This window comes from Artemia franciscana, chromosome 16, assembly GCF_032884065.1.
Source record: "Artemia franciscana chromosome 16, ASM3288406v1, whole genome shotgun sequence".
Lineage (NCBI taxonomy): Eukaryota > Metazoa > Arthropoda > Branchiopoda > Anostraca > Artemiidae > Artemia > Artemia franciscana.
This window is the reverse complement of record NC_088878.1, coordinates 4,334,304-4,351,701: the sequence shown is the minus strand read 5'-3', so window position 1 is coordinate 4,351,701 and position 17,398 is coordinate 4,334,304. Positions and strand designations below refer to the sequence as shown.

Genomic DNA, 17,398 nt, shown 5'->3' with positions numbered 1-17,398 from the left:
AAGAGGACAGGAGAACCATTGCGCCGAAACTAGTAATTAGTAACAATGAAGTCCCCCCACAAAAAAAACCTGTACAAAAGAGTCTTTAAAAGCTGGGAGTTTGGGGGGCAGCAGCCCCCCAACTGCCTCTTCTAATTCCTGTACGTTTTAAGGTTCGACTTTGGGACGCAGCCTCTTTAACTCTTTAAGAAAACGAAGTTTTTTTCATATTATTTCTGTACGTTTTTCTACAATCCATGGTGGATGTAATTTAATAATTCCTGTACTGCTCGTACAGGAATTAGGAGAGGAACCCCCCCCCCCGCTTTTAAATCATTGTATAAAATAGAAAAAAAATAGATAGAATGACCGAAATGTTTCTTTTGCTCATAAGAAGCTAATATTCTGTTATCTCTCAAATGATAAGCTGTCCAGGTGTTATCAAAATTTTTTTGATGTTGTGAAAAAAAAACCGCCCGTAAGGGACTTGAACCCTTGACCCGAGGATTAAAAGTCTCACGCTCTACTAACTGAGCTAATAACTTGCATGTGTATAAATATAACTTCTCAATAGCTTTTAAAAATTTCAAATTAACATGGGCTCTTATGGAAAGAAATCCGTTAATTAAATAGCTAATGGGTGGTTTCTGGAAAACAGGGAAGGAGTTATCGGATCAAGCTGAAATTTCGCGGATAAGCTCCTGGGCCGTAGGGGACCTTAACTTGTGAATTTCAGCCCGATCGGACAACGTTAAAAGGGGTGGGGGGGTTGGAGGGTCGAAACTTTCGGGGGGTTAAGATTTTCCTACGAAACTTTCATGGGCACTTACTCGGAGAATTCCGCATCGAATGAGTCTTCGTACACCCAGATCCGATGTCGGATGTGACCTGTAGGCGTCTAGGAAAAAAAGTAAATGAATTTTAAGTGGCTATGCGTGGTTTCTGGAAAACAGGGAAGGAGTTATCGGATCAAGCTGAAATTTCGCGGATAAGCTCCTGGGCCCTAGGGGACCTTAACTTGTGAATTTCAGCCCGATCGGACAACGTTAAAGGGGGGCTTGGGTTGACAGGTCGAAACTTTCGGCCAGATTTTCCCCATGAAGAAAAAGTTGGAGGGGGATGAAATTTTGCAGGTTTCTTAGTTGGAGCTCGGGCTACGAAATGCATCCCTCCCCATCCGTCTGCGACCACTGGAACCGAAGATCGCTTAACATTGTCGTGTGTCGCCTCTTTATAGAGGCACGAGTGTGCCTCCTTGATATGAATGCAACGTCATTCGTGTGAAAAAATATTGTTTATTTTTCAAAATTAAGGCTCTGAAGCATAGTCTGCTGAAGATTGCACATCCTGCCTATGACCCACAAAAATATTACCATGCTCCAACGGTGGGGCTTCGACTCCACGTTGGGAATCATGGGTCTAAACAGAATGGCTTTTCAACCAAAATACCCAGAATTTACATATTGTATTTTAAAGCATCCCGACAGGTAGGGTAGAATGCATAGACACTTTGGGGGAGGGAGGAGGGTTGATCCACCCCATATTATACCATCCTTTATAATTAAACATATTTGTAACTACCAAAACAAACCCAGTAGCACTTTGCATTGGTTAATTAAATGCATCTTATCCAAAAGAGATATTCCGAACAACTACCATAGATAGTAACTTTGGACAGAAAGACAGACCGTTTCAACTATACACAAAATTCCAACAGAAATTCATCTTAATCATCATTTCTTATGTTGCAAAAACTGAAAAAATGTACCAAACTTGCAATTAGTACTGGAGTTGTTAATTATTAGTAAGGCACATAGTTTACAATAATAATGATTTATCAATGGACTAATGCCCAGAAGTTATACTGATAGTAGGTGGCAATAATGAACCTATGGATTAAAGTCCATAGATTATAACAAAAATAATTTTAATACAATATAATAATTCATAATAGGAGAACAGGAGAAACACAAACAAAAGAAAACATAGAAAATAAATAAATATTCCCTACGATAAAACTATAAAATCCAATGCACATAAAAACGATCAAACAAATTGGAGGATAAGGAATAAGCAGGAAATAAGTCTCAGCTTTGAAACATGAATCCGATCTTTTATATAATTAAATAAAAAAAACTAGTTTTTCAACTGAAAGTAAGGAGCGACAATGAAACTTAAAACGAACAGAAATTACTCCGTATATGAAATGAGTTGTCCCCTCCGCAATCCGTCGCTCTTTACGCTAAAGTTTTTAATTGTTTTAAATAGTAGAATTGTGGCAAAGAGTCAAATTTTAGCGTAAAGAGCGAGGGATTGCGGAGGGGACAACTCATTTCATATACGGAGCAATTTCTGTTTGTTTTAAGTTTCAATGTCGCTCCTTACTTTCAGTTAAAAAAAGCTTTTTTTTTTTTATTTAATTTCTGAACGTTTTTGAATTAATGCATGTTTGATTTTGGCTCTCCGCACATAAATTATTAAAATGAAATTTGCATATTAATTCTTTTTTTGGCTAAATGGCTTTCTCTTAGTTTTGATCAGACGATTTTGAGAAATAACGGGTTGGGAAGGAGACCTAGTTGCCCTCCAATTTTTCGGTTACTTAAAAAGGCAACTAGAACTTTTGATTTTTAGCGAACGTTTTTGTTAGTAAAAAATATACGTAACTTAAGAATTAACTTACGTAACAAACTTTTATATTCTTATATTTTTATTATGTATATGAGGGGGTTTGTCCCCTCGTAAATATCTCGCTCTTTACACTAAATCTTAAGTTTTGTCCCAATTCTTTAAGAATGACCCCTGAATCAGAAAGGCCATAGAATAAATAGTTGAAATTACTAAAAATACTTTAGCATAAAGAGCGAGGTATTTATCTCCTCCTTAATACCTCGCTCTTTATGCTAAAGTATTTTTAGAACTCCTCATATGCGTAATAATATCTGTTCGTTTTAAGTTTTAATGTGACTCCTTACTTTCAATTGAAAAAACTTTTTCATGTTTAATTTTCCATTGTTTTTTTTTATAGTAATGCTAGAAAATCCTGCGCCCTTTTCATTGAATTTCTCTTCCCCCATGACATATTTCTCCAAGGAAAGATCCTCCCACATAGCCCCCTCCCATCAACCCCCCCAAACCAAAAAAATTCCCCTGAAAACGTATGTACACTTCCCAATAACCATTACTGTATGTAAACAATGGTCAAAGTTTGTAACTTGCAGCCCCTCCCCCAGGGACTGTGGGGGAGTAAGTCATCCCCAAAAGAAATATTTTTATGGTTTTCGACTATGTGGAACAAAATGGCTATCTCAAAATTTGGTCCGTTGACTTTGAGAAAATAAGTGAGTGGGAGGGGGCCTAGGTGCCCTCGAATTTTTTGTTCACTTAAAAAGGGCACTAGAACTTTTCATTTCCGTTAGAATGAGCCCTCTTGCGACATTCTAGGACCAGTTGGTCGATACGATGACCCTGGAAAAAAAAAAAAAAACAACAAATAAACACGCACCCATGATCTGTCTTCTTGCAAAAAATACGAAATTCCCCATTTTTGTAGATAGGAGCTTTTTTTTATAGGGTTCTCTGATACGATGAATGCGATGGTGTAATTTTCGTTAAGATTCTATGACTTTTAGGGGGTGTTTCCCCCTATTTTCCAAAATAAGGTAAATTTTCTCAGGCTCGTAACTTTTGATGACAAAGACTAAATTTGATGAAACTTATATATTTAAAATGAGCAAAAAAGTCCCATTCTTTTTATGTATCTTTTAGCATCAAAATACCGTTTTTTAGAGTTTCGTTTACTATTGAGCCCGGTCGCTCCTTACTACAGTTCGTTACCACGAACTGTTCGATTAAATATTAAAATAACAATTTTTTTCAATTGAATGTAAGAAGCAGCATCAATTATTACAACGTACATGGGGGGACTGCCCCTTCCTCAACCCTCCCTCTTTAAACTAGAGTCTTCAAGTTCTTAAAAAATGTTTCTCATTCGAATTCAACAGTCCTTATATTGACGAAGTCTTTCTTCAAGAATTGTGAAAAAAAGTCAAACTTTAGCGTAAAGAACGAGGGGCAGTCACCTCCATTAACGGAATTCCATTTTAAGTTTTAATGTTACTCCTTACTTTTAGTTGCAAAAAAAATTGTTTTTTTTTGTTTAAATTCTGACCGTTTTAGAAATCAGGCCAGAAATCTCCCCCCCCCCCATTTAAAGTTTCCTTAGAGAAATCCTCCCAGAAACTTTTCCCCCATGGAAAATTCTCCCCGAGGAAAATCCCTCCTCAAAAAAATTCTGTACATTTCTCAGTAACAAAAACAATGTGTGAAAAATTGGCGAATTACGCATCTTTACAGCTCTCTCCCCGGGGACTACGGGGGGTCATGTCATCCCGAAAAGCATAATTCTTTAACCTTTCAAATATGCTGAATCAAACAGCCATCTCTAAATTTTGATTGGATGTCTTCAGAAAAGGGGGCATAGGAGGAGGGCTAGTTGCCCTCCAATCTTTTTGGTCACATTCTAATTAATTAAATAAAAGCCATAAATCGTAAATACTCATAGATAGGCCAAAATCTCAGTTGGGGAGGAGGAGGATTACTTTTCAAGAGGGATAGGCAAAAACAAAAATATTTTTTTATATTTTTTTTTTTAATTTTTCTACGGGGAGCTAGGAGGATACTTCAGACCATACCTGCCTTGGGGGAGGGGGTATGGATGAGAGTAAAATTGTAGCTTGAAGTAGAAAAAAATATATTTTCACCCCTTCATGCCTAATATAGAAAATTCAGCCTATTTGCACATTTACTTCAGCCCAACCTTGATATAAAAAGGGGGGTCTTATACCTCGAAACCTTCGTTGGTAGTCAAAGCATTTATTTATTTACTAAAAAAAAAACTTTTTACGATATAAAAAGGGTGGTCTTATACCTCGAAACCTCCGTTGGTAGTCAAAACTTTTTTTTTTACTATTTTTGCAGCAATTCAATTAAAATACCAAGAACTAAATTCAAGTAATATTTTGTAATCAATTCTTTGATGTTGCACAATTAAATCGTCAAAATGTTGACAAATTGTTTGAGAATCCTCCTTCCAAGAATACTCACGATTTGTTTACCTTTTATCCTTCGTTTTTAAACACAATTCGTTTCTTATTTCAGGAAAGAAGTCTATTCACACTTGCACTTAATCTACCTCCCCCCTCTCTTCGTTAATTAACGGCAATCGGGCAAGGCTTTGGTGACCAGCCTGTTGAGCTTATTGGCCAATATGTTACAGAATACATCATGTTATAGTACTGTTCACAAGCACTGCTGTAATACGTTTATGAAGAAGTAACTCAAACACAACAGATTTAGAAAACAAAGAGAAAAATATCAATAGAGATTTGAAATGCAAGTTGAACTTAGTAAGTATTTAATTTAAACGAGGAACGTTTGCAGATAAGATATTAAGTTGAATAAGAAGTTGAATTTGAATGTAATGGATCAAATTTGAATGTCCATTGAAGTTGAGCATAAATTTAAATGTAAATGTAACTACATTAACTTACATTAAATGTAAATGTATAATGTAAATTTAAATTTGAACGTAACTAATCAAATTTGAATTGAACTTGAAAGTAACGAATCAAATCTGAATTTGGATCAAATTTGAAGTTTGAACTGAATCAAATTTGAATTGAAGACTCGATTTTTAATCAGGTTAGAAAAAAGGCTCTGATAAAAACCTGTTTTGAATCATGACATAATCTACATCCTTTTTAAACAGAAAATGTTGCTGAATTCACACAAAATGACATGTGATAGCCTCCGCATGATTTTCATGAGTTTATCCATTGTGCAATGGCACCATGGGAAATGAAACTGCAAAATAGCAAAATGGCCCTCTACTTTGGCCCCAAAAAGTTTTGGCAACCCTGATGTGGAAATTACACCTGTTTGTAGCCTCCTAGAGTTTCTATTCCGAAGCTGAAAAGGTAGATAATGTTAATTTAGGTAAAAAAGGGACGACAATAAAATAACTATCTTTCGTTATTTTGAACTCGATGAAATTTACACAAGAATTTCACAAGTGGACTAAGACCTCGACCATCATCTACCACATATTAAAAAAGGTGCCCTTCTAGGCAAAACTAGGACTATGGCCTCTGAAATACTGAGGCTATACAAACAGCTTTTAGGTTGTTATAAATAAATTTTTAATTTTAGAATCTTTACTTGATAGAATTTTTACTCGATTTAGGCAAAAATTCTTGATTTGCACCACAATATGCCATAAATCATCCCTTTACTGTTGTGCCCGTCAGGGTTGTCAAACAATGAAAACAAATCACTGAATTTTAGTGATTTTTTGGTTGATTTAGTAATTTTCTTGAATAATCTAGTGATTTATGTGCTGATTTAGTTATTTTTGTTTAGGCAATATGAAAAATCCCTAGGGGTGGCAACCCTGGTGTCCGTCCAGGCAAAACCGAAATTATGTTCAAGGTTTGGTTTTCGCAAAATTGCATCCCTCCTGGCATCCCGATGGCGAAAGTCTTCACTAGCATGTGGAGAATCATACCAAGGCCTCTAGCAACATTTGCCTACTAATTTATCAAAAATTATTTATTAAAAATTTATTTTTAATGTAAAATTTAAATAAATAATTTTTAAATTCAATAAATATTTAATAGAAAAAAATTAATTTAAACAATTTAAATAATTAAATAAGTTATTTATTAAAAATTTAAAGTTTTTAATTCCCAAATCTTCAGTTTGTTAACTCACCAATCATATGTTGGGAAATATCCTTGAATTTGTTGTGCAAATTGGTCTTAAGGTTAGCAGCCTTACATATGGTTCTATTCAGGTTTGCATTAACGTATCCGGTTCCTTTCCTCCTGTATCTTTTTATGTTTTTGCTCCTGTGTTTTTATTTCGTTCATGTGTCTCTCCTGTCTTGCATCGTTCTCGTGCTCCAATATTTTTCCATGTTTGGTTCCCATGAACACTCTTGTGAATTAAGGACTCCGGAATTTCTTAAAACCCATGTGTGATATATAGATGACTGCCATAAAATGAACATAAATGTCGAAAATACAGCTTTCATGAAAAAATTAATCTTACTTTGACCCAGTCGCTTTTGACTCTCCAACCTTCTGTTTTCAATCAATTTTGCTTTTCAAGTTCCTAGGACCACACGTTCTATACAAAGTGGCCTAAAAAAGCCATACAGGCCACATTGCTCCTTACTGAGTGTCCCATAAGGGAGGTATGTGATATATATAAAAAGTTTTTGTATGCTGACCAATGGTCCAAGTAGCGCATCCGTTGATACTCTGCTTTTGACCAAGAGTGCATTGCGTGGTTGAGGACAAATCATCCAACGCTCCCCATACTTTTCTCCCAAATATCTCCAGGTGCCCATTTGGGACTTGGTCAACTCAGGCTGAGCTCAAATGGTTACATAGCTGACCCTCATTCCAAAACAAGTAATTGGCAACACCAGGACTCGAACCCCTGCCCTTATGGATACATGACTGCAAGTACAGCGCGCAAATCAAACGGCTAACATTTGATAAATGATATTACACTTGATACAGAGTATATTTAGATATATGATATTATAACTGGTTACATATGATTCAAAGTTTACGAATAAAAAAATAACTTCATCTTACTAAACCAAAACAGAAAATAAACTGAAACTGATCAGACTCACCTCCTGGAAATTATGCTGAGTAAATTTATCAGCTATCCTAAGCAAATCTCTGCATGCATGTGTATCAGCAAAGGCTCTTATTCCTAAACAATTTGAAGGGTCTAGCTGCCTCTTTAAGAAATCACAGCAAATATCTTGAATTTCCTGTAGTTGCAGCAAGCAAGCAGCTGGTAGAAGGGTTTGTACATTGGTCTCTTCAACAACAATATAGGAAGTATAACAGAATTCAATAAGGGCTTCCATCGCTATTTCCTCTACATCTAAAATTGTCACTTCTGTTTGACGAGATTCAGCTAACTCACCAGTAAACATAGCCCGAAAATACGGGCTACATGCAGAAAGAACAACCCTGAAAAACAGAACATTAACTTTAACTATAACTGAGGTCATATTCAGGATTCTTTTTGTTTTTTGGTAATCCCTTGCAAAAACTACAAGAGACTTAAAACAAAACTATGAATCCATTCTTATCAAAAAAACCTCTATTTAGTGGATTCCTATGCTTAATTGTATCTCCCCTCCCTCCAAATAACGTCTGTATATAACCCTAAACTAAACACCCAATTTGACGGGTCGTTTTGGGTTTACGCTCTTTTTGCACTTATGTCTCATCAAACAGTTAGTTCATAGTCTATTTTAAAAAAAAGAACCAACAAAGAAGCAAACTTAATAAATAAAATACGCTGAGACAATAAAGGCTATGCATGCCATAAAATAACAGAAAACAAACAAAAACTAATTAAGAAACAATAAAATAATAAAAGACGGTGTCAACTAGAGAACGTAACAAAATGATAAAGCAGATAGTTCATCCATGAACTCTGCCAAGCCATCATTTGCGCTAAAGGACAGGAAAATCCATTGGGTAACTTTTTGTTTTGGTAACTTCAAAAGGATAGTTTTTCTTTTTTTTTCCCTCTTATTCTTGAGGACAGCTTCAGAAGCGCCATTTGGGGGAGGGGGGTCAGATTTTCCAGGGGGCCCAAGCTTCCACCACAAAAGGCCCTTTGCCGGCCATAATAATCCATTACGTCCAATATAATCCATTCTGTCCAATTGATTTGAAATTACTGCACACCTATTAACCAAAGAGCGTAATTACCTGACGACCCTTGTAAATTTTTCACTTTCAGTTGAATCACTTAACCTTGTTGATTGTGATCTTTGACGTTATAATTAATCTTAGAGGTCAGTGTGGCTGAGTTCCACATTTGGTTAGAGTACATTTCCAAGCAACACACAGGTGCTGAAAATGCGTTTTTACTTAATCAATGTGTTGCCAAAACCCACTTTTTTTTCTTACGCGACACGAAGTGAGTCGGGGTCCAAGATTGAGTTCATGCCCACCCCAAGATTTGGCGCAAATGGCGCCTCTGGACAGCTTGGTAAAGGTCTTTGCTGAAATTTCTGCTTGATCTATGTTTTTCTTCATTCTTTTTTGTTTTATAGTCAAACTTATATTGTTTTATCATATGTCAAGTATATAGCCTAGGGCTATATTTTATATACAACCATGTATAGCCCTATATGTATAGAAGTATAATACCAGGATTCCAAGCTTCACTCGGGCCCTAGCACTCGGCATTATCAAGGAGCCCAGTTATTTTTTTACTGAATAATCTATTGTTTTAAAAAACCTTATTTTTATTTGTTCCCCAAGGTGCCCTATTTTGAATGCATTGTTGCCTTCTTTTCCTTAAAACGAGAAAAACAAGCAAAAAACGGAGCATCACATACCTGTGAGCAAATATCTTCTTAGTACCAACATTAATAACAACATCACAAAGTTCACGGCTATTTCGCAAAAGATTTATTTCACTCAATGTGCTTCTTGGATGTTTGTCAGAAGTATAGGCCAAACCAGATGGAGCTGGGGGACTTTCCATATCTTCAAATGTAAAACCTTGGCTACAGCAACTGAATGAGCAAGAAAAGAATTAACAATTTTTATTTTAAAGAGCAATAGGCCTAAAAACTTAACAAGAGCTGAAGCTTCAAGGCTAGAAACATGTCTTGATCTCAAAGTCCAAGTTGCATAAAGCTAAACACTTATATAACCTAAAGGCCTCTTTTATTAAGAAATTGGCTATCTCAGAATTGGTTTTGGCTCAATTTGAACCAAAACAGTTGCATTGTGGAATTAACTAGCATGAATTAGTATCAGGCTATAACCTGACCTCTTTAGTAAAAAAAAAGCACGTCAGGATTTCAAATTTTCATCAAAATGAACAACCTCCTAATATTCTATGATCACTGGTCTGATGATCCCTGAAAGCTCAATAGACTTGTACAGGACAGAGGCATGATAGGAATGGTAAATAAAACTTCTGGTCATGACCAAAGCTGAAGAACTAAGAAATTGGAAGGCAGTGGAAAGGGAATTTTTTAAAGGAGGATTTGGGATCTTCACAACGCCTAAAAAAAGCACATAATCTTTGTAAGACTGTACCATTTCATCATAGTTTCTCTTGTGACATTGTGGCAAAGAATTTCATTTGAACACATTTACGTTCAGTGTATTCTCAGCATTGATACAAAGAGGGTTGTTTTAGACAGCTGAGCTGTGAGTTTAAATATTATTTTCTTTTGGTATTCTGTTTAATTTTCAAAGGTCTCAAAATATAAGAGGGTTCGATTAAAAAAGGGAAAGCATGGTACATATGCAGAGAAGGAGAAGAGGATTTTGTAAAAAATTTGCAGATATTTTCATTATCTGGCTATAAATTAGATGAATATACAACTCAAGACCTATTTCTTATGCTCTTTCAAAGTAAAACCATCATTTTACTTAGAAAATGTATGGACTCTTTAAGATGATACCCTTTTCTCATATTTGCTGGAATTTAGTTTGAGACTTTCAAACAGAATAGCATTTTTTTTTCTGAGGAGTTGATGTCCCCAGAGTGCTTTTTCATGGTGTATGGTTGCCCTCTCTGCTGTGATTCCCAGGCCACAGGTATGTTATCTTTTTCATCTTGTATGTCATTTGGCTATTGTTCTATTATTTTGGTTGTTGCTCATATTGTATTTTTTGTATCCCCCTGTATCCCTGGCCACAAGGGGGAATAAGAGTATTGTATTTCCATTTTGTATTTATTGGTAAATAAAACTCTGAAATTATTTTCTTTTACTCTAGATTTTGGGCATAATATATTAATCTTAAATACATAATAATTGAATGCATGATAGATTAAAGGGTACTTATGTATTATACCACCAACACTCAAGTTTAGGCTGTGTAAAACTCGAGAACAAACTGGTTTTATCTGTCTGTATTAAGAAATAATTAGCTTACACTCTATGAAAAATGAGTGGCGGGTGACAGAATACATTGGAAATATACAACTTGGGCTATATATTTGTGCATAAAAGGGGTTAGTTTAGGTTAAGGCCCCCCCCTTAATATGCAAATATATAGCCAAAATCTGTTTCTAAAGTATATATTTGTCATCATGATTTGGCATTTTTCATTAGGTTTAACCTAACTTCACTTCTTGAGTATTGGTATTATAATACATAAATACCAATTAAAGGAATTGACCCCTTTGCCAGGAATATTCATCATTCAAAAATGTGTTGAATTTTGCTTCATTTGGTATGTAAATATTAAGTAGTTTTCTTTTTTCCTTGAGAATTTATTTTTACCTTTTATCTTCAAATGTATTCCCCTTCTCCTCATTCCCTCATTATTGCTACTCTGGTGCACTCCTCCCTGCAATATTTTTAGCGGGTGTCCATGCTTAATTATTGGTTCAACTGCAGTCTAGGATCTTTTTATGGTCTATAAAAGTTGTTAAGTAAGTGTATGAAGTTTTATAGAATAGGTATTCTGCTCAAGTTAGGGCATTGGAATTTTCGTTTTATATATATATATATATATATGCCTAGGCCAACTTCCACAACTTCTAATACTTGGGCAATTATTAACCCTGCATAAAGGTTAGTCCTGAGATAAAAACAATAGAATAAAAAATTGAGGGTGGAATTGGATTTGCCATTCAAAACTTTTCCTAAATAGAATCTTCTTACCATAAAAATTGCAGCCCATCCCCTCTGTCCTTCTTAATGAGACAAAATTGGGCTATAGACTATATTCAAATTCAGGGAATAGTTGATTAAAATGGAAGCAACCCCAGAACATGATTCATAAAAAATTGTATATTATAGCCGAAAGTAAAATTTGATTATTATTTCAAGATTGTCTTCTTGTAAAGTTTTATGATATTTAGACTTGGTTTCTAATAAACATTTGGTCTTTATTTCTTACTCTACTACCTGATATCTATGTTTGAAGATTGATCAAACAGTTTGTGGCAATCAACTGTAAGTAACTCAACCCAACAGGTGCCAGAACTCTAAAAAAAGAGCAATTGCAAAACAAAAAGGTCTGTTTTCGTTTTTGATATTATTTTTTCTACTAGGTGCTGTATCTCTTCTAAAATAAAGCCAAACTCCAGAAGAAATCTATTAAATTACTTTTGTGAATTGAACTTGAAAAAGCAACTGGATAGGCTACTGATGATAAAGGACAATTCAAATTCAAAGATATGTATTGTGGTAAGTGAAATATAAAAAGGGAATATTTGGTAAGTGAAAATTTCAGCAGTAGGGTTTATGACTGCACTAATTTTATATTATAATGTTCTTTTGTTCTGAATTGCTGTGCTGAGGACTCAGCTTAAGTCCAGAAAATAGTCTTGAACCATTTACCGAAATTCACCCAATTTAATCCAGGGTTCTTATGTTGCTGGGGTGTCTGTCCATAAATACCAAAGCTGATCTTAAGTATTGCCTCCCATTAAAGGCTTTGTTTTATTTCTCTCACAGACCATTGAATAGCAATTTAACCCATTTACAATTTGACAAACTGCTTTTTTTTTCTTTTAGTAAGCCATGCATCCAGCTTCAAAATGCCTTGTTCACTGTGGGTCACTTATTCTTGTAGCCTACCTAGTTCAACTCTACCACCCAGTTCAGCAGTTGAGTGCTCATTGTCTGTGATTCACTTACATCCTGATTCAGAAAATAAATCAATTGAAAAGCCAGAAAATCGTATTAACTGAACAGTCAGTAGATCTTTAAGCACCCCAGAGCCTACCAATGTAAATCTTACAGTTATCTCTAACCCCCCTACACTCTCCTCGCCAGCCAATCCCCAGAAACAACCCAGAACTGATGGCATCAAATCTGTAGTGACTGTAGAGTCAGACCAGTTAGAGTTTGTTATAAGTATTATAAAATCTTTTCCACAAAAGCTTCAGAACAAAGGAACATCATTATCAAGCTCTGTATTGGAAAATATCAAATCTAGTAGTAATAACAATTCCAAAGCTTTGGCAATATTGACACATAGTGCCAAAACAACAACAAGACTTCAGACTCTTTTAGACAAGCAGTTTAAGTTTCTAATTTTTGAACAAGAGACAGAGCTTTGGACCCCAGTGTTTAACCTGCTCCAACACTATCAATTTTTTCCAATCACTTTACAATTTTTCACCTGGAACTACCTCTACAAACTCAAATCAAGGGAGTTCCAAAATCTCAAGACAAAAATAGTCCAGCATCTAGAATCATCAGCTCTTGAGCATAGTCTACTAGAGGAGGCTACCAAAAAGTTCAAGGCAGTTTATGGGTAGAAACCATAGAATGGGTTCTGTGATCTGAATGCTTATTAACAGCTTAAAGTGAGTCATGGTTCATGCTCCAATACAAAGGCAATGTAACTCTTGATAGCTTGAAATGCCTTTGTATAGGTGAATTCCAGTTGCATGTTTGTCACAAGTCTTACTCCAATTTTTGCTGAACTTATTGACTCCAAACTGCAAAGATGGTTTAGCAGTAATCTAAATACTACAAAACAGTCACCACTTTTTGCTATTATTGCTGACAAGACAATGCCTAATAGGCAAACACTCAATGTTGCTGGCATTATTTCTTTTCTTTCTGGACGTCTTCATTCTTTTGTTGTGGACTTGCCAGTACTTAGTGGGCATGCTGGATTAGACATTGCGCACACTCTGCTTGAAGCTTTGAAGCATCACTCTCTGACAGTAGAAGGTATCAAGCAGCAGCTTGTAGGTGGTGCAATGGATGGACAATATTTTACACTTCATGGGCCCACTTATCTTTTGATGCTTATTGGTCTCTGCAATTTTTACTGGTATAAATAAGCTGGGATCTAGCACATTGTGTAGGATTGGATGAAGGATATACCCAAAACACATCACAGTGGGTTTCAGGTATTTGTGACCTCATATTCACCAGTAACACAAAGATGGATCATGGAAAAAATTTTGAAGCAATGATAACCCCTGCCAACACATAAGGTGTCAGTTTCAAAAAGCCACTGTTTTTTGTTTTTTTTTTTTCCTCCACTATGTTTGCTATACACTCAGCACAAGTTTTCAAAACTTTCAGGGACAGCCACCCCCTGATGTTTTCCTCACTAAGCGACAATCAAGATGATTATTTCAAAAAGATCTTGCATGCTGATTTTGTACTTTGTTTAGATTGGATTATTGATATTTATGAACTTGTATCTAGCCCTCCTCTTTCTCTCTAGGCCATGGCGCTCTTACCATGGAAAATTACAAATATACTGAATAAATACATTGATGGCCATGCCAAAATAAAGTTACAACTATCAGGACACAATCTGGATGATTCTGGTTGAGCAGTGTCTTCCTTACCAACAGATTTTATATACCATGGGGTTCCTGCAGTTTTATACCAGAAACCCCTGATGTCCTGAGGGACGCATTTGGTGACTGATAACAATGTGGTTTCTAAATTGGGAGATTCTGCAAGAATGGCTAGAGAGGTGGTTTTTGCAACTCTCTGGAAACTTTGCAGCTTCTTAAGACAATCTATTGAACAATCTCAGTTCATGCTTTTTTTGTTGCCACAAATAGGTATAACCTGGTTGACAAATGGACTGCCATTATGGGAAATATATTTGATATCAGCTAGGTTGAATTAACAATCAGAAAATCTGATCCACTTGGTTGACCACTCAAATTCAGAGGGGTTATGAAAATTTGTCATGAAGTACAGTTCTTGACCAGTAAAAATATGGTTAGATCATATTTCTAGCATAAATGTGGATTCTAAGCATCACTCTCTTAGTATACTACAATAGCTTTACTTATTTTTGAGCAGCCAGTACTGTTGATGGCATTCCCAAATTTTTTCATACCTTATTGTGCTGTAGGTGCAAGAAATCATGCAAATCTGTTGTCAAGAGTATGGGCAGTGTTGTGCACAAACGTGCTTGTGGCCATAATGTTAGTTCTGTCACTCTTTGTATTGAGTTAGTTATCAAGTGGCAGGGCCCCTCTATTAATGAAATATGTAAGCCATTAACTGAAGCAGCTTTGAATGTTCACTTTGGTTCATGGATGAAATGTCATTTCTTCTTCACAACAAATCATGCTGTAAAACTAAAATTTCATTGTATTAGTGAAGTAGTAGACCAAATTGGCTCCAAAAAGCCCTGTGTTCCACTTGGTTTGTAAATAAAATTATGTGCTATATTCTCATTAAAACTAGTATGCAATCCTGATATTTAATGCTTCAAGATAAAGATATTGGTACTCCTAAAGATTGGTATCAAATTCAATTAGAACAGAGCATGCATTTAGAGAATACTATCCTCTATGTACTACTACATACTATCCTACTACATACTACATACTATCCTGCTTTGTGAATTAGCTCTCATGATGCTGTTTATAAAAACATGTTCAGACTAAAAGCAAATTGAGTTTCAATATTGCTATGTGATAATTTACTTTTGAGTCCCTGTTATCCTTTGTCCTTGTAGACAAGTACTTCTTCTACTGAAAGTGAATACTTGTCCAAATCTTGCACAAATAGCTGAATTCTATCAAAGTGTTTATTTGTCAGTTGAAAGAATCTTAAAAGGGCTGGCTGGTAGTTATCAATGTGTACATACAGTTAAAGCAGGTAATGGGAAAGCTGGAATGTGGATGATTAGCAGCCTAGAACAGCTGCACAACAATGTAACAGTAATTTTCTGTTTATTTTGGGGATTAAATTAGGGCAAAACTAATACTGTAGCTTCCAGTGACCAGTGAGTATCAGTATGCCTAATTTTCAAATAGATACACCTGCCCTGAGTAGATCATATGCACTGGATTCATTATAAGCCACTCTTTTCTTCAAATTTGTTAAACAGTAAGCCAAAATAATGGAAAATGTATTGTATATAGGCTATATAACACAGGGAATGTATTTGCTCACTAGGGAGGGGTGAGGGTAAAATTAATTTCTGATATAAATGAATGTTATATTCAGATTTAGGATGAAATTCTGATTCTAAAGGTATGTTTGTTTTTTAGCTACCTCATTAGACCAAGTGAGTTAGTTGGCTGAGCACCCTAACCCACCCCTAATGTGTAAAAATGTACCCTGAATTGCATAGCTTATTTGTTACAAATTTCAATTTTTTGATAAACTGTTAGGCTAATTAATTTTTTCAAAATTTCAAAAAAAAACTTCATAGAGATTTGCATATACATAGCCTAGACCCATTGCATAGACATACCCTATTTATAACTCACAATATAGGCTATATTTGAACAGTAGAAAGGGAGAGATGTTGGTAAAGTTCAGTTTAAAACAAATTTTTGGGATAAATTCTAGTTTAGCTACTTTATGCTATCTTGGAAAGGGGCTAGGTTAGGAAAATCAAACTTTCGGTAATCAATCCAGGGTCACAAACATACTCTGGGAAAATATTGCTGAGCTTCTATGTTAACCCTTTTCTGATTTCTAAGTGTTAGAAATTTGTCTACTTGACAAATACTGAAATTTTGACAAAATGAAAATTTGCCTTAATTTTCATTTATTAGTTTCTTTTTCTCTGAATTTAGCTCTTAGAATATAACACCTGTTATTTGAGTACAATTTTAAGCCATACCTATGGTCTTTTTTAATCTAGGAATTGTAGGTCTATTTACATAGCCTACCTTTAAAACCTTATGAATTGGAATTGAATAAAGCTGTGAAGATAAAAAACAGTTTTGTGGTACTTCATTTAAAGCAGAAGATCTATTTTGCAAGATTTCAGTTTTATATGACAAGTTTTTAAAGATCACAAAAGTTCATGACTACAATGTAATTTAATATGGGATAGGAGGCAAAAAACCAACCAAGTTTGCCTCTGTATACATCAGTTTGCTTCCTCAATAGAAATTTAGTTGTTGCAAAAAAAAAATCTTGTCAAAACTAAGATTCCAAATAAATTCATTTGGGCTATCTAGGGTAAAATTCTAGTTAATTGACTTCTTGCTATCTCAGAAAGCGTTTAGGTTAGGAAAAAGAAACTTTCAGGGATGGGTCTACAGGCTAAAGTATGTCCCAGGAAGGTATTTTTAAAGTACACATCTCCACTCCTTCTCCCTCTAGAGGGCCCTGAAATTTGCCTACATGATAGGTCTATACCTATTGAGATTTTTACAAAACAACAATTTCCATAATTTCCATACAAAGATAGACTACATCGTTTGAAGCTGCCAACGCTGACATACTGACGGAAAAGGGGTGACATTATTTTAACCAAAAAAATCCTCTCTAAAAATACCCTTCCCGGTCTCTTTGCACAGCCCTTGCATTCTGGTACTAGAGGACATTCTTTGAAGCTCTCCATGCAGCATTCCACGAGTAGACATAGAAGCCACTTCTTCAGCCAAA

At 35.3% G+C, this 17,398-nt stretch overlaps 1 protein-coding gene across 1 annotated transcript in view; it reads right to left on the bottom strand.

Annotated features, from left to right (window-relative positions):
- The window catches only part of LOC136037000 (kelch-like protein diablo), a 47,621-nt gene that overhangs the window by 27,845 nt on the left and 2,378 nt on the right, over positions 1–17,398 (bottom strand). Inside the window, exons 2-3 of the mRNA XM_065719403.1 lie at positions 9,422–9,601; positions 7,685–8,033 (exon numbers count right to left, since the gene is read on the bottom strand). Coding sequence (XP_065575475.1) covers positions 7,685–8,033; positions 9,422–9,601 — 529 coding nt within the window. The remainder of the gene's footprint in view (positions 1–7,684; positions 8,034–9,421; positions 9,602–17,398) is intronic.